The following is an 18,935-nucleotide window of genomic DNA, read 5'->3' as shown; positions in this document are numbered from 1 at the left end:
ATCTGTACCAGGGCAGTGTACCATTCGCATCACAGAATGTTGTATCTGTACCAGGGCAGTGTACCATTCGCATCAGAGAATGTTGTATCTGTACCAGGGCAGTGTACCATTCGCATCAGAGAATGTTGTATCTGTACCAGGGCAGTGTACCATTCGCATCAGAGAATGTTGTATCTGTACCAGGGCAGTGTACCATTCGCATCAGAGAATGTTGTATCTGTACCAGGACAGTGTACCATCCATCTCAAGGTTGCCATCTGTATAATACCACAGCATAAGTATTCATGTTTCACACTAACCTGTGGAGCTGGACACTTCTATACAACAAGCAGCCATGAGAAATGTTAAGCAGCAGAGCGGCTTCACCATTGTGCAGTCTGGTTATTCAAACCCTCACCTGCAATGGGAAAGGAATATGTAATTTGCCTGGGATAGCAACTAACTGGGTAAAGCCCTGAAAGTTTATAGCTGTGTTCTTCACTGTTGCAACAGATGTATCCATCTCTTCTGTACCCTGTGCTTTTTTAAAATTCTCCATGATGGTACTCCTTTCACATTTCACAGAAAGTAACATCTCCACACAAGCTAACCTCAGCATCTTGGTAAGCTTACCTGAGGATCCTTCACTCCAAACTTATGGGTCTTATCCTCACTTCACTACAAAGACAAATACCAACACCAAATTCAGATCAAAAAACAAATTTATCAAACAACTTATGTCCCATTGACAAAAAAAATGACATCACCTTTGTGCAAGCCCTTAGTGCCTGTCTTGTGCACTTGTTTTCCTATCCTGGTGCTCCTATGAGATGCTTCTCCAGTGGCTACAGCTTGGGAGGTTGAAGGCTGCTGATCTTCCGTTGAGGACACTTCAGATGGCCGTGGGGGACGGCCTCGATCAGCTCTGGGCCTAGAGGGCTCGGCTGCAGATTACAGCATCTTAGCATGGGCTGCAGCAGTCTGGGCCAGCTGGCTGAGTATCACCAGCAAGGGAACTGGCAGAGTGTCTGAAAGGGGAGCAGACATGCTGTCATCCAGAGAGAGGACAGCAGATGCCCCTCCCATGGAGCCAACGTCACTCTCCTAGAGCAGTGCCTCAGCACTCCTAGGGCTATGATGGAGAACAGAGTGCAGCAGTGATGTGACGCCCTGGAATCCCTTTTCAACAGTGTCCTGCAAAGCCAAGATGGCAGCCGTCTGTGCTTCCATGGCAGCAGTTTGTTGGACAGAATGGTCTCCATGCTCTGCGCAAAGCCTTGAGTCAAGTTGGAGCTGGACTCCTCTATGCTCTGTGACATTGCGTATTAGTTCTCTGGCAGGCTGCCCAGTGTACCTGTCATTTCCCAGTGTACGTATCGTTTCCCAGTGTACCTGTCATTTCCCAGTGTATGTCCATGAGTCTTCTTCAGTAGCAAGGGCCCTCGAATCAGCATCTGAGACCATTGCAGCAGAACTAGTGTGCAGCCTTGCCCTCTGGTGAGCTGGCGCCTGTGACGTCCTATGCCCCTGCCTTAGCTCCTGCGCACCTGTGCCCGGTGAGTCACCACGTGCAGATCCCTCCTCTAACCCAACCTCTAAAGTCCGCGTGCTGTCAGCCTCTGAGCTGGTGCTTGCGAGAGTGCAAATGATGGTGCATCTTCAGCAACACTGGGCTTCTTTTTCTCCACTGGCTGAGGGGCATTGACATTCTCAGCAGCTGAAATGAAAGAAAGGGAAGAGGGTTAGCTTCTGGTGTAAGGGAAAGCAGGGAAAGAAAAGTGGGTGTTGAAAGCATCTGCTGCTTGTCATGCAGAGTGCGCAGGGTGAGGGAGAAGACAGAAGAAACAAAGAGGATTAGATATAAAGAAATTCTGCGGACGTCTTCTCCAGCGCTGCTAATGGCCAGGGCCTCTACTCTGCCCCTTCCCATGATGGCCAGGACACACTCTTCAAGGGGGGAGAGGGTGTGCAGATGGGCTCTTCTTCGTCCGACGGCAGCCTGTTGCCTGCTGTTGTGTGAGACCTTCTCCTGCAAGAAAGAGGAAAGTGTGTTAGTGACAGTCTTGTGAGCTGTTTGGAGAATGTGGCTGGCATGGTAGAGTAGTTGCCAGTGTGTGTGTGAGATATGAGTTTTTGGTAAGTGAGGGTTGTAATAGTGGTGTGTGTGAACATAAGGAGCAGGTCGTTTAGTGAAATGTGGTGCAGTGATTGCAGGACAGTGCAGGGTAATGAAAGTTCTGTGAGTGTTGTAATTAATGAGGTTGTGAGTGATGCAGCTGTGATAAGGAAGTATTTCAGCAGTCTTCTTACCTTCACAACTCTAGTTAGATCATTGAATTTTTTCCTGCATTGCAGCCATGTTCTTGGGGCAATGCTCCTGGCATTGACATCCTCAGTAATCTCCTCCTACTGCTTCCTGAATAGATGCCTGGAGGCTTCCTGCCCTCTGGGGGGAAAAAGGATGTCCTTGCTCCTCTCCACTGCCTGCACCAAGGCCTCCAGTGCAGCATCAGAGAACCTTGGTGCCCGCTCGTTCCCTGCTTCAGCCATTTCAATCGCAACTTGATCCACAGTCTATGCAGCCAAAATGAACCTCCACTTTAAGAGGTGCTGGCTGCCTTTCAGTAGTGTCTTGGACTCCCGATACCACCCTCCCCCCCCACCTTCCCAATAGGCGTGCAGCCAATGAATAATGCTGGCTGCTGGTACGAATGATTGTAATTAGCAGGCAGCACGGATATTGCATGCTGTCTGTGTTGATAGTAACTGGCATGGGTAGTCTGCTCCTGGGCACTGTCCTATTTCTAGGCTATTACATTATATTTTAAATACAATGCTCTCCTGGCCGGCTTTCCATCCGTAAGCTTCAGCTCATCCAAAACTCTACTGCCCGTGTCCTATTCCACACCAAGTCCAGTTCACCTCCGTTTTGTCTGATTACGTTCCTGTGAAACGCCTTGGGACATTTTACTACATTAAAGGCGCTATACAAATGCAAGTTGTTGTTTTCCCTCATCATTGGCTCCTGGTCCCCTAATACCTCAAATTTAAAATTCTCATTTATTCCATGGGCCGCAATCTTGATGATAAGCCTACCATGTGGCACTTTATCAAACGCCTTTTGAAAGTCCATATACACATCAACTGCATTGCCCTCATCTATCCTCTCTGTTACCTCATCAAAAAACCCTATCAAGTTGGTTGAACACGATTTGCCTTTAACAAATCTGTGCTGGCTTTCCCTAATCAATCCACACTCATCCAAGTGACTGTTAATTCTGTCCTGGATTATCGTTTCTAAAAGTTTTCCCACCATTGAGGTTAAACTGACTGGCGTGTAGTTGCTGGATTTATCCTTACACCTTTTTTGAACAAGGGTGCAACATTTGCAATTCTCCAGTCCTCCGGCACCACCCCCGTTTCTATGGATGTTTGGAAGATTATGGCCAGCACCTCTGCAACTTTCACCCTTATTTCCCTCAGTAACCTAGGATGCATTCCATCCGGACCGGGTAACTTATCTACTTAAGTACAGCTAGCCTTTCAAGTACCTCTTCTTTATCAATTTTTAGCCCATAGATGCAGTGATAGCCTGGATTTTTGACTGACCTGTGGTGACTCGCTTATCAAGTTTAATACCATCTTTTTGCCCTCGTTTATGTCTGTCCCTGTAACTTCTTACACCTTCATCTCTAAAGCCATTAACTCTTTCTTTTAGCTTATTGATCAATAGACAATTTGCACATATCTTAACCCACCGATGAAACCTGGCTTTTTCCTTCAGAAACATTTCATATCAAACACAGAGTGGGGTGATTTTAGGAGGCAATTGTGGGGGCAGGGGGGCTCCGAAAACCACAGAAATCCTGTTCGGGTTCGGAATTCAGCTCCAACCCGCTGACTTCCATGTTTCCCAGGGACCCACCTGTGTGCGCACGGGCGACCCGAAAACGGAAGTCCTGCCGCCAATTAAAGCTGGCTGGATGACAGTTAAAGAGCCAAATGTACCTCATTGAGGAACTTACGACACTTTACCTGTGACAGATTATATACTTAGAAAGATTTTTAACTTACATGGGCGGCTTGCCCACCGCTTCTGATTCACGCCTGGTGAAACCAGATCAGGGAAAAAGAAACCGAATAAACTAAATAAAAAACCATGGAAGGAAGTGAAAACACTAAATGAACCTACCTTTGAAACCTGCTCCAATGTCCGATGTCTCCCGCTTTGATATCCCCCTCTTCACCTCCCCGATCTTCCCCCAATATCCTCCCAATCTTCCCCCTCCCCCCTGAATTTCCCCTTACCCCCCCAATCTTCTCCTCTTCCCCCCACCGCCCCCCCCCCCAGGTCTTCCAGTCCAGCGCCGGATCTTCCATTCTCCCCCCCACCCCGGTCTTCCGTTCCAGCGCCAGATGACGTCTCTCTCTCTCTCTCTTTCTTGTTCTCCTCCCCTCGCGTTGCACCTCCTGACGGCAGCCAGCCTGTCAATAAGTTTTGTTCATGCGGGTTTGCCACGTGCACCTTCACCCTGCCGCTGCCAACCTGCCACCATTGTAAAACTGAGCCCAGGATCTCCAACTCACTTTACATCTCCCTTCTGTTCACCTTTAAATCTATCATTCATCCCCTTTTGGCTTTTGATTCACACATGTTCCTCTTATTTTCTTGTCTCTTCCGTTTATCCTCATTTTTGTTAATCTTCTGTCAGATGCTCCCTTTATGAATGTGCTTCAATCTGAGACTTCACACTATTTGGCAGGCTTCAGACAATGGTGGTAATCCCAGTGACAAGGTATTTTCCCCATTTTAATTTCCTAAATTCTGATTTGGCTAGCTCCTGATGGAGTCTGTCCTTTACTGTATCTAATATGTTGCTGCTGATTTGATCTTTAGTGTCAACCTACTTCGATGTTCATGGATTCTTGATCATTTCCCAAGTTAGATCGCAAGAGCCCTTCTGGAAAGCAGCACAGTGCTGGAGCTTCCCCAGAGAGGAGCGAGGCTCTAGAAAAGAACCCACTATCCTACAAGGTCCTATGTTGGAGTAAAATACCCTACAAGCTGCATTATAGCCCAACATTAGGTGAGGTCTTACATCAAAGCTTGCATTTCTGCCCAATATTCAACCCAATATTTTGCATAATCCTATATTGTAGCCTGATATCCTGTAAGGTATTACATAACAGCCCGCTATATGACTACTACACAACAACAACTTTATATAGTTTTTTAACATAGAAGATAGTGCTCTACAAAGCAAATAATAAGGGAAGTGGATGCTGACCACGGCAGTGGTTAGGGAAAGTGACTGAAGGCTGGGTTGAAAAGGTGGGTCCGAGGATGTTAATAAAGGATGTCAGCAAAGTAGAGAGGCAGTGGGATTTAGGAGTTCACGAGAGTAGGGCTGAGGCGACTGAAAGCTCTGCCATCAATGGTGGCAAAGGGAGGCTGGAATTGAAGGGCTGGCAGGTGTTTTTTTTATTCATTCATGGGATGTGGGCGTCACTGGCGAGGCCAGCATTTATTGCCCATCCCTAATTGCCCTCGAGAAGGTGGTGGTGAGCCGCCTTCTTGAACCGCTGCAGTCCGTGTGGTGACGGTTCTCCCACTGTGCTGTTAGGAAGGGAGTTCCAGGATTTTGACCCAGCGACGATGAAGGAACGGCGATATATTTCCAAGTCGGGATGGTGTGTGACTTGGAGGGGAACGTGCAGGTGGTGTTGTTCCCATGTGCCTGCTGCCCTTGTCCTTCTAGGTGGTAGAGGTCGCGGGCTTGGGAGGTGGAAGGGATGTATGGCTGGAGGAGGATGTAGATGTAGGGAGGTGCAAGGCTGTGGAGGGATTAAAAGATGAGGAAAACGTACTTGAATTGGATACATAGGGGACAGGGAGCCAGTGTTGGTCAGCAAGGATGGAGGTTATGGACAAGCAGGACAGGATATGTCTCAGCTATATTTTAGACAAGTTAGACTATTTTAAATTCTGATATCCTGACATTCAACGGCATTACCATCGCCGAATTCCCCCACCATCAACATTGACCAGAAACGTAACTGGACCAGCCATATAAATAGTGTGGCTACAAGAGCAGGTCAGAGGCTGCGTATTCTGCAGCGAGTGACTCACCTCCAGACTCCCCAAAGCCTTTCCACCATCTACAAGGCACAAGTCAGGAGTGTGATGGAATACTCTCCACTTGCATGGATGAGTGCAGCTCCAACAACACTCAAGAAGCTCGACACCATCCAGGACAAAGCAGCCCGCTTGATTGGCACCCCATCCACCAACCTAAACATTCACTCCCTTCACCACCGGCGCACAGTGGCTGCAGCGTGTACCATCCACAGGATGCACTGCAGCAACTCGCCAAGGCTTCTTCGACAGCACCTCCCAAACCCGCGACCTCTACCACCTAGAAGGACAAGAGCAGCAGGCACATGGGAACAACACCACCTGCACGTTCCCCTCCAAGTCACACACCATCCTGACTTGGAAATATATCGCCGTTCCTTCATCGTCGCTGGGTCAAAATCCTGGAACTCCCTTCCTAACAGCACTGTGGGAGAACCTTCACCACACGGACTGCAGCGGTTCAAGAAGGCGGCTTACCACCACCTTCTCAAGGGCAATTAGGGATGGGCAATAAATGCCGGCCTCGCCAGAGACGCCCACATCCCTTGAACGAATAATAAAAAAAATCCTACTTTTCATTCATCATTCAGTTCTTCTTTAACATTTTGATAACGCATTTTTTTTTACTATCACCAGTTAGTACCGAGTACTGCAGGATCATGAGGGCTATCAAGCTCTAAAGCACACAGGATTACACAGGACCTGAAAAAATCCATTCCGATCCATCTGGTTGGATCCATTGCCGATGGCAAATATCCCAGAAATGTTTCATGTCCCTCTTTCATGTATCCTCCAGGTACATATTCAACTTTCTCTTGAGTTCACTGATACAGTCAAACCCCAATTCCTAGGTAGACCATTCCATACTTAGGCCAGGATACATCACTGGATGATTACATTGGTCATTGATGTACCCTGGCCTATCACATAGCTCAGGGTACATCACCAACACACCACACAGGCCAGGGTACATCACCGACCCACCACACAGGCCAGGGTACATCACTGACCCACCACACAGGCCAGGGTACATCACCGACCCACCACACAGGCCAGGGTACATCACCGACCCACCACACAGGCCAGGGTACATCACCGACCCACCTCACAGGCCAGGGTACATCACCGACCCACCTCACAGGCCAGGGTACATCACTGACCCACCTCACAGGCCAGGGTACATCACCGACCCACCACACAGGCCAGGGTACATCACTGACCCACCACACAGGCCAGGGTACATCACTGACCCACCACACAGGCCAGGTTACATCACTGACCCACCATAGAGGCCAGGGTACATCACCGACCCACCACACAGGCCAGGGTACATCACCGACCCACCACACAGGCCAGGGTACATCACTGACCCACCTCACAGGCCAGGTTACATCACTGACCCACCATAGAGGCCAGGGTACATCACTGACCCACCTCACAGGCCAGGGTACATCACCAACCCACCACACAGGCCAGGATACATCACCGACCCACCTCACAGGCCAGGATACATCACCGACCCACCACACAGGCCAGGGTACATCACCAACCCACCTCACAGGCCAGGTTACATCACTGACCCACCTCACAGGCCAGGATACATCACTGACCCACCACACAGGCCAGGGTACATCACTGACCCACCATAGAGGCCAGGGTACATCACCGACCCACCTCACAGGCCAGGGTACATCACCGACCCACCTCACAGGCCAGGGTACATCACCGACCCACCATAGAGGCCAGGGTACATCACCGACCTACCTCACAGGCCAGGGTACATCACCGACCCACCTCACAGGCCAGGGTACATCACTGACCCACCATAGAGGCCAGGGTACATCACTGACCCACCACACAGGCCAGGGTACATCACCGACCCACCTCACAGGCCAGGGTACATCACCGACCCACCTCACAGGCCAGGGTACATCACCAACCCACCACACAGGCCAGGGTACATCACTGACCCACCATAGAGGCCAGGGTACATCACCGACCCACCTCACAGGCCAGGATACATCACTGACCCACCACACAGGCCAGGGTACATCACCGACCCACCTCACAGGCCAGGATACATCACTGACCCACCTCACAGGCCAGGGTACATCACCGACCCACCTCACAGGCCAGGGTACATCACTGACCCACCACACAGGCCAGGGTACATCACTGACCCACCACACAGGCCAGGTTACATCACTGACCCACCATAGAGGCCAGGTTACATCACCGACCCACCACACAGGCCAGGTACATCACCGACCCACCACACAGGCCAGGGTACATCACTGACCCACCACACAGGCCAGGATACATCACCGACCCACCACACAGGCCAGGGTACATCACTGACCCACCACACAGGCCAGGGTACATCACCGACCCACCACACAGGCCAGGGTACATCACTGACCCACCACACAGGCCAAGTTACATCACTGACCCACCTCACAGGCCAGGGTACATCACCGACCCACCACACAGGCCAGGGTACATCACTGACCCACCACACAGGCCAGGTTACATCACTGACCCACCATAGAGGCCAGGGTACATCACTGACCCACCACACAGGCCAGGTTACATCACTGACCCACCATAGAGGCCAGGGTACATCACTGACCCACCACACAGGCCAGGTTACATCACTGACCCACCATAGAGGCCAGGGTACATCACCGACCCACCACACAGGCCAGGGTACATCACTGACCCACCACACAGGCCAGGGTACATCACCGACCCACCATAGAGGCCAGGGTACATCACCGACCCACCTCACAGGCCAGGGTACATCACCGACCCACCATAGAGGCCAGGGTACATCACCGACCCACCTCACAGGCCAGGGTACATCACCGACCCACCATAGAGGCCAGGGTACATCACCAACCCACCTCACAGGCCAGGGTACATCACCGACCCACCTCACAGGCCAGGGTACATCACTGACCCACCATAGAGGCCAGGGTACATCACCGACCCACCTCACAGGCCAGGGTACATCACTGACCCACCACACAGGCCAGGGTACATCACCGACCCACCTCACAGGCCAGGGTACATCACTGACCCACCTCACAGGCCAGGGTACATCACTGACCCACCACACAGGCCAGGGTACATCACTGACCCACCTCACAGGCCAGGATACATCACCGACCCACCACACAGGCCAGGGTACATCACCGACCCACCACACAGGCCAGGATGCATCACCGACCCACCACACAGGCCAGGATACATCACCGACCCACCACACAGGCCAGGATACATCACCGACCCACCACACAGGCCAGGATACATCACTGACCCACCTCACAGGCCAGGATACATCACCGACCCACCTCACAGGCCAGGATACATCACCGACCCACCTCACAGGCCAGGGTACATCACCGACTCACCACACAGGCCAGGATACATCACTGACCCACCACACAGGCCAGGATACATCACTGACCCACCACACAGGCCAGGATACATCACCGACCCACCTCACAGGCCAGGATACATCACCGACCCACCACACAGGCCAGGATACATCACTGACCCACCACACAGGCCAGGTTACATCACTGACCCACCTCACAGGCCAGGGTACATCACCGACCCACCACACAGGCCAGGATACATCACCGACCCACCTCACAGGCCAGGATACATCACTGACCCACCTCACAGGCCAGGGTACATCACCGACCCACCACACAGGCCAGGATACATCACCGACCCACCACACAGGCCAGGATACATCACCGACCCACCTCACAGGCCAGGGTACATCACCGACCCACCACACAGGCCAGGGTACATCACCGACCCACCACACAGGCCAGGATACATCACCGACCCACCACACAGGCCAGGATACATCACCGACCCACCTCACAGGCCAGGGTACATCACTGACCCACCACACAGGCCAGGATACATCACCGACCCACCTCACAGGCCAGGATACATCACCAACCCACCACACAGGCCAGAGTACATCACCGACCCACCACACAGGCCAGGATACATCACTGACCCACCTCACAGGCCAGGGTACATCACCAACACACCACACAGGCCAGGGTACATCACCGACCCACCACACAGGCCAGGGTACATCACCAACACACCACACAGGCCAGGGTACATCACCGACCCACCACACAGGCCAGGGTACATCACCGACCCACCTCACAGGCCAGGATACATCACTGACCCACCTCACAGGCCAGGGTACATCACCGACCCACCACACAGGCCAGGGTACATCACCGACCCACCTCACAGGCCAGGGTACATCACTGACCCACCTCACAGGCCAGGGTACATCACCGACCCACCACACAGGCCAGGGTACATCACCGACCCACCACACAGGCCAGGGTACATCACCAACACACCACACAGGCCAGGATACATCACCAACCCACCACACAGGCCAGGGTACATCACCGACCCACCACAGGAGATGTGTGTTTTTAAAACTGAATTTGAAACGGAGGCTGGACTAGCTCATGGTGCAGTACCTTCAAAAATAATTTCTCCACAAAAATCCAGATGTAATACTTTTCATCACACAGCCGTTATGTCGGTTTTTGCATTTCAATTGGTGAATACAGCTGAACTCCGGAAAAGCTCAGTTAATGACTAACTTCAAATATTTACTCAGAGCCCCTGTACCAGAGCAGTCTGTGTCCATGGGTAAATAACTGAAGGCTGACAAACCCCCCATCAGTTTCAGGACATTGTTTTTCAACCAGTATCTGCTCCTCTTACTCCTTCAACACATGCGATGCTAGTGCAGCACAATGTGACCAAAGTGAAGGGAGAAACACTGTCTGAAGTTAAAGGGGCACCAATGGGAGCAATATCTGGCATGCCTGCCAGCAATGAACATACACAAACAGCGAGCACTTCAACCAACACCACAGCTGACCATGAACTTCTGTTCACTGCTCGCTCCACAATCCCTCAGTCCCCATACCTCCTCCCCCCACACCTTTCCTCTTGCCGAATACTTGATGAGGTTGGGGAGGAGATAGCGGAGGTACCATCCATCATCACTTCCCAAAAATCATTCCAATTGAGAATTATGCCAAAAGATTGGAGGGTGCAAGTGTTACATCGCTGTTCAAGAGAAAAGCGACAAGCCAGGAAATTAAAGGTTAGTTAGTCTTACCTCGGTTGTGAGTAAAATTCTAGACTCCATAATATGGAATGCACACTTAGAAAAGTGTAGCTTAATCGCAGAGAATCAGCATGGATTTGTAAATGGCAGGTCGTGCTTGACAAATCGAATTGTATTATTTGAGGAACTCATAGAGTGTATAAAGGGAACGCAGCGGACGTTGGGGCTGATTTATCCTCTTCAGTTGTTGATCAATTCTATTTTGGTTAGCACTGCTTTAAGACCAACCTGAATCACCACTGCACTCGATTCTCCGGTCTATGCTCATTTACATAATTATTCACAAATTCAGGTGCGACAAGAAGTGGGTCTAGGGATGACACCATAAGTGGTAGGAGGAATACACTGCATGATTGTCAAATTTAAAGGGAATGTCACAATGGAGGGAAGGGGGGAAAAAATAAAAATTCAGAAAGTTTCTGGAGATACGCTGTAAAAGGCATCTCAACCCATCAGCAACCACAGTCAAGGCTGAAGGGGTAGGGAATTAAGAAGTGACAGGCCAAGATGAACGGAAAGGGTGCCCAAGGTGCAGGCTTGAGTCTGCAGACAAGTAATGGCACAGCCCAGCACCCTGTTTAATGCTGCTGAAGTCAAGGTGATTGCGAGGAAGGTTGTCATCTCTGCTACTCCACAGCACCATCCCACAGGTCAGCCCTGCAGCTTGCCTGCAAGGAGTTGCAGCCAAGTTTCAGGCTGCAGCAGATCGTTACTGTTGTTGCCCTTTGCTGCATGGCAGCCACATGTGTCCTTACAGCAGATGGCATCGTTTGGCATTTCCCTCTCTGGGCCCATGATAAGACAGATCGCCATGGTCATTACCAGGTAGGTTTGCCAGGGCCTGCATTAGTGGTTGGTGAAAACTTAGCAAATGTGGCCAAACAGGCTCCTCATCACCCTGGCATGCCTTCTTTCGTGCAGTCTGTCCTCTCAGATGGACGCAAAAGATCCAATGGCACTATTTCACAGAAAAGGAGGGGAGTTCCTCCCGGTGTCCTGGCCAATATTTATCCCTCAACATCACTAAAGCAGATTATCTGGTTATTATCTCATTGCCATTTGTGGGACCTTGCTGTGCGCAAATTGGCTGTTGTGTTTTCTACATTACAACAGTTACTACACTTCAAAAGTACTTCGCTGGCTATAAGCTGCTTTGGGACGTCCTGAGGACGTGAAAGGTGTTATATAAGTCTCTCCTTCAGTACCAGGCAGTGCGTGATAAGCTGCGATTGGGCTGATTCCGAAGAACCTTTGAGTAGAATGTATAGACAGGTATTCACATCTCACAGTGACACCACTGGTGGTCTGCTGACCTGGTTTTGCCAGAGGTTACGCTCCCTCTCTGAAGATGTGCGAGTGCGAGCGGTGGCTGAAGGGCACAGAGTACACTTCAGACAGCCTGACCTGCAGCCCCTCTCCTTCATCCAAACACGTCAGCTCAGAGGATTCCTTCTGGCAAAACCTCTGGTACCAACAAAGAAAGCTGGGAGGGCCAAAGAAAAATAACCATAATGGGCAAAAAGGCTTCTGAAGGTCTAAGTGCCAACAAGAAAATTTTTTAAAAAATTACAAGAGCCCTTAAAAAGGCCTAAACCACTTACCTTTAAAACCTATGGTCCTTGAAAAGCACTCCTGCATGTAGGCCTGCCCGAGAACTCCTTCTTGCCAGGTTTCCATTGGCCCGTGCATTAGAAAATGGCGCAGCGCATTTCCCCAACACCTCTACTGATAGCTATACCCTGTAGATTCACTTTTAAGTTCCATTCGCAGCCCCTCAAATAACGAAGCAGTCCGAGCCCGCATGCAGCAAGACCTGGGCAACATCCAGACTTGGGCTCATAAGTGGCAAGTAACATTCGTGCCACACAAGTGCCAGGCAATGACCATCTCCAACAAGAGAAAGTCTAACCACCTCTCCTTGACATTCAATGGCATTACCATCACTGAATCCCCCACAATCAACATCCTGGGGATCACCATTGACCAGAAACTTAACTGGATCAGCCACATAAATCCTGTGGCTACAAGAGCAGGTCAGAGGCTGCGTATTCTGCGGCGAGTGACTCACCTCCTGACTCCACAAAGCCTTTCCACCATCTACAAGGCACAAGTCAGGAGTCTGATGGAATATTCTCCACTTGTCTGGATGAGTGCAGCTCCAACAACACTCAAGAAGCTCGACACCATCCAGGACAAAGCAGCCCGCTTGATTGGCATCCCATCCACCACCCTAAACATTCAATCCCTTCACCACCAGCGCACTGTAGCTGCAGTGAGTACCATCCACAGGATGCACTGCAGCAACTCGCCAAGGCTTCTTCGACAGCACCTCCCAAACCCGCGACCTCTACCACCTGGAAGGACAAGAGCAGCAGGCACATGGCAACAACACCACCTGCACGTTCCCCTCCAAATCACAAACCATCCCGACTTGGAAATATATCGCCGTTCCTTCATCGTCGCTGGATCAAAATCCTGGAACTCCCTTCCTAACAGCACTGTGGGAGAACCTTCACCACATGGACTGCAGCGGTTCAAGAAGGCGGCTCACCACCACCTTCTCAAGGGCAATTAGGGATGGGCAATAAATGCCGGCCTCGCCAGCGACGCCCACATCCCATGAACGAATAAAAAAAACTCCCTGCTCCTATAGCTGCACCCTGTAGATGTACGTCCTGCTCCTATAGCTGCACCCTGTAGATGTACACCCTGCTCCTATAGCTTCACCCTGTAGATGTACGCCCTGCTCCTATAGCTTCACCCTGTAGATGTACGCCCTGCTCCTATAGCTTCACCCTGTAGATGTACGCCCTGCTCCTATAGCTGCACCCTGTAGATGTACGCCCTGCTCCTATAGCTGCACCCTGTAGATGTACGCCCTGTTCCTATAGCTGCACCCTGTAGGTGTACGCCCTGTTCCTATAGCTGCACCCTGTAGGTGTACGCCCTGTTCCTATAGCTGCACCCTGTAGATGTACGCCCTGCTCCTATAGCTGCACCCTGTAGATGTACGCCCTGCTCCTATAGCTGCACCCTGTAGGTGTACACCCTGTTCCTATAGCTGCACCCTGTAGATGTACGCCCTGTTCCTATAGCTGCACCCTGTAGATGTACGCCCTGCTCCTATAGCTGCACCCTGTAGGTGTACGCCCTGTTCCTATAGCTGCACCCTGTAGGTGTACGCCCTGTTCCTATAGCTGCACCCTGTAGATGTACGCCCTGCTCCTATAGCTGCACCCTGTAGGTGTACGCCCTGTTCCTATAGCTGCACCCTGTAGGTGTACGCCCTGTTCCTATAGCTGCACCCTGTAGGTGTACGCCCTGTTCCTATAGCTTCACCCTGTAGATGTACGTCCTGGTCTTATAGCTGCACCCTGTAGGTGTACGTCCTGGTCTTATAGCTGCACCCTGCAGGTGTACGCCCTGTTCCTATAGCTTCACCCTGTAGATGTACGTCCTGGTCTTATAGCTGCACCCTGTAGATGTACGCCCTGGTCTTATAGCTTCACCCTGTAGATGTACGCCCTGTTCCTATAGCTGCACCCTGTAGATGTACGCCCTGTTCCTATAGCTGCACCCTGTAGGTGTACGCCCTGTTCCTATAGCTTCACCCTGTAGATGTACGCCCTGTTCCTATAGCTTCACCCTGTAGATGTACGCCCTGTTCCTATAGCTGCACCCTGTAGATGTACGTCCTGGTCTTATAGCTGCACCCTGTAGGTGTACGCCCTGTTCCTATAGCTTCACCCTGTAGATGTACGCCCTGGTCTTATAGCTTCACCCTGTAGATGTACGCCCTGTTCCTATAGCTGCACCCTGTAGATGTACGCCCTGGTCTTATAGCTTCACCCTGTAGATGTACGCCCTGTTCCTATAGCTGCACCCTGTAGGTGTACGCCCTGCTCCTATAGCTGCACCCTGTAGATGTACACCCTGCTCCTATAGCTGCACCCTGTAGATGTACGCCCTGTTCCTATAGCTGCACCCTGTAGATGTACGCCCTGTTCCTATAGCTGCACCCTGTAGATGTACGCCCTGCTCCTATAGCTGCACCCTGTAGATGTACGCCCTGCTCCTATAGCTGCACCCTGTAGATGTACGTCCTGCTCCTATAGCTGCACCCTGTAGGTGTACGCCCTGTTCCTATAGCTGCACCCTGTAGGTGTACGCCCTGTTCCTATAGCTGCACCCTGTAGATGTACGCCCTGTTCCTATAGCTTCACCCTGTAGATGTATGCCCTGCTCCTATAGCTTCACCCTGTAGATGTACGTCCTGTTCCTATAGCTTCACCCTGTAGATGTACGTCCTGGTCTTATAGCTTCACCCTGTAGATGTACGCCCTGTTCCTATAGCTTCACCCTGTAGATGTACGCCCTGTTCCTATAGCTTCACCCTGTAGATGTACGCCCTGTTCCTATAGCTTCACCCTGTAGATGTACGCCCTGCTCCTATAGCTTCACCCTGTAGATGTACGTCCTGTTCCTATAGCTTCACCCTGTAGATGTACGCCCTGCTCCTATAGCTTCACCCTGTAGATGTACGTCCTGGTCTTATAGCTTCACCCTGTAGATGTACGCCCTGTTCCTATAGCTTCACCCTGTAGATGTACGCCCTGTTCCTATAGCTTCACCCTGTAGATGTACGCCCTGGTCTTATAGCTTCACCCTGTAGATGTACGCCCTGTTCCTATAGCTTCACCCTGTAGATGTACGCCCTGTTCCTATAGCTTCACCCTGTAGATGTACGCCCTGCTCCTATAGCTTCACCCTGTAGATGTACGTCCTGGTCTTATAGCTTCACCCTGTAGATGTACGCCCTGTTCCTATAGCTTCACCCTGTAGATGTACGCCCTGTTCCTATAGCTTCACCCTGCAGATGTACGCCCTGTTCCTATAGCTTCACCCTGTAGATGTACGCCCTGCTCCTATAGCTTCACCCTGTAGATGTACGCCCTGTTCCTATAGCTTCACCCTGTAGATGTACGCCCTGTTCCTATAGCTTCACCCTGTAGATGTACGTCCTGGTCTTATAGCTTCACCCTGTAGATGTACGCCCTGTTCCTATAGCTTCACCCTGTAGATGTACGCCCTGTTCCTATAGCTTCACCCTGTAGATGTACGTCCTGGTCTTATAGCTGCACCCTGTAGATGTACGCCCTGCTCCTATAGCTTCACCCTGTAGATGTACGCCCTGCTCCTATAGCTGCACCCTGTAGATCCACACCCTGTTCCTCCATTCTCAATGATGGCAGAGCCCAGCACATGAGTAGAAAAGGCAAGGCTGAAGCATTTACAACCACCTTCAGCCAGAAGTGCTGAATAGATTATACTTCTCGGTCTCCTCCTGAGGTCTGCATCATCACAGGAGCCAGTCCTCAGCCATTTTGATTCACTCCACGTGATATCAAGAAACAGTTAATTGCACTGGACACAACAAAGGCTACAGGCCTCAACAACATCCCGGCTGTAGTGCTGAAGGCCTGTGCTCCAGAACTAGCCGTGCCTCTAGCTAAGCTGTTCTAGTACAGCTAAAACACTGGCATCAACCTGACAATATGGAAAATTGCTCAGGTATGTCCTGTCCACAAAAAAGCAGGACAAATCCAACCCAGCCAATTAATGCCCTATTATCCAGGACCACTTCGCACCAGACCTCAACACAGCCTTGGTACAAACATGGACACAAGAACTGAATTCATTCAAAGGAGTAGGATTCCCGTACTTGTGTGGGAAGTCCTGCGTGAAGGACATTTTTTTCACTCAGGATATGGGCGTTGCTGGCAAGGCTGGCATTTATTGCCCATCCCTCATTGCCCTTGAGATAGTGGCGGTGGGCCTTCTTCTTGAACCACTGCAGTCCGTGTGATGAAGGTGCTCCCACAATGTTGTTAGGTATGGAGTTCCAGGATTTTGACCCAGTGACAATGAAGGAACAGTCCAAGCCCTCTGTTAAAGTAGTTGAATTTGTAAACAAAGGGAGGCCCAAATTCATTAAAGATGTTGGGGAGGGAGGTAGTTGGATTGATTCTGTGGAGCAGTGTATTGCCAGCATATTTTGGGTTCAGTTGCTTCTTTCTGTACCCTGTGGATTCCTAGATTCACTGTGATGCTGCTGGCCAGAAGACAGAAATGGGGGCATTCCTGTCTGTTCTCTCTGTGAAGTGGGAATGCAGAAGAGCTGAGGATACTAGTGCCTTTTTAAAAAAAAAATCAACCTTTTGTACCAGCTTCACTTCAAGGGGGAAAAGCAGGACATAATCAGCTGGCAGTCCACGATCTTCAGTCGTCTCCTACTGTACTGTTTGCCTGTACGTGCCAGGAGTGGCTAGGGCCCTCGGTAAGAGTTCAGTCATACGTACAGCTTTTCTTCACAGTCACATGGTCCAACGTCACCAAAGAAAATCAAGTTTTTTTTTATTGTTTTGAAACATGCTGTAAGGTAAGTGAACTATTGTGATTTAGTTAAATCTGCTGGTCCATATGCTAATTTTTCTGTTTAAATTTCCTTCTGAATAAACCTGATTCACAGATTTCAGCTTGAGTTACGTGGTCTGTCAGCATGCCGAGCGGCGGCGGACCTGAACGGGAGCAGAGGAGGAGACCGAGAGCGGGGATATAAAGAGCGGCGGCCCAAGACCAGAGCAGCGGCGGACCTGAACGGGAGCAGAGGAGAGAGACCGAGAGCGGGGATAAAAGAGAGGCGGCCCAAGACCAGAGCAGCGGCGGACCTGAACGGGATCAGAGGAGGAGACCGAGAGCGGGGATATAAAGAGCGGCGGCCCGAGGCCCGAGACCAGAGTGGCGGCGGACCTGAGCGGGAGCAGAGGAGAGAGACCGAGAGCGGGGATATAAAGAGCGGCAGCCCGAGGCCCGAGACCAGAGCAGCGGCGGACCTGAACGGGAGAAGAGGAGAGAGACCGAGAGCGGGGATAAAAGAGCGGCGGCCCGAGGCCCGAGACCAGAGCGGCGGCGGACCTGAACGGGATCAGAGGAGGAGACCGAGAGCGGGGATATAAAGAGCGGCGGCCCGAGGCCCGAGACCAGAGCGGCGGCGGACCTGAACGGGAGCAGAGGAGAGAGACCGAGAGCGGGGATATAAAGAGCGGCGGCCCGAGGCCCGAGACCAGAGCGGCGGCGGACCTGAACGGGAGCAGAGGAGAGAGACCGAGAGCGGGGATATAAAGAGCGGCAGCCCGAGGCCCGAGACCTGAGCAGCGGCGGACCTGAACGGGAGCAGAGGAGAGAGACCGAGAGCGGGGATATAAAGAGCGGCGGCCCGAGGCCCGAGACCTGAGCGGCGGCGGACCTGAGCGGGAGCAGAGGAGAGAGACCGAGAGCGGGGATATAAAGAGCGGCAGCCCGAGGCCCGAGACCAGAGCAGCGGCGGACCTGAACGGGAGAAGAGGAGAGAGACCGAGAGCGGGGATAAAAGAGCGGCGGCCCGAGGCCCGAGACCAGAGTGGCGGCAGACCTGAACGGGAGCAGAGGAGAGAGACCGAGAGCGGGGATATAAAGAGCGGCAGCCCGAGGCCCGAGACCTGAGCGGCGGCGGACCTGAATGGATCAAAAACAACAGGAAACCAAGGAGTGACGTCACAGGACAGCAGGTAAGTGATTGGTTGGTGAGTA

At 51.5% G+C, this 18,935-nt stretch overlaps 1 protein-coding gene across 1 annotated transcript in view; it reads right to left on the bottom strand.

The window, feature by feature from the left end:
* LOC137331612 (vitamin K-dependent protein C-like) overlaps positions 1-10,721 on the bottom strand; it is a 51,907-nt gene extending 41,186 nt beyond the window's left edge. The window contains exons 1-2 of the mRNA XM_067995524.1: positions 10,645-10,721; positions 300-397 (exon numbers count right to left, since the gene is read on the bottom strand). Coding sequence (XP_067851625.1) covers positions 300-369 — 70 coding nt within the window. The 5' untranslated portion in view covers positions 370-397; positions 10,645-10,721. The remainder of the gene's footprint in view (positions 1-299; positions 398-10,644) is intronic.
* Positions 10,722-18,935: the final 8,214 nt, after the last annotated feature.

Source organism: Heptranchias perlo, chromosome 13 (assembly GCF_035084215.1).
Source record: "Heptranchias perlo isolate sHepPer1 chromosome 13, sHepPer1.hap1, whole genome shotgun sequence".
NCBI lineage: Eukaryota > Metazoa > Chordata > Chondrichthyes > Hexanchiformes > Hexanchidae > Heptranchias > Heptranchias perlo.
The sequence above is the reverse complement of the archived record's forward strand: the minus strand, read 5'-3'. Positions and strand labels throughout refer to the sequence as shown.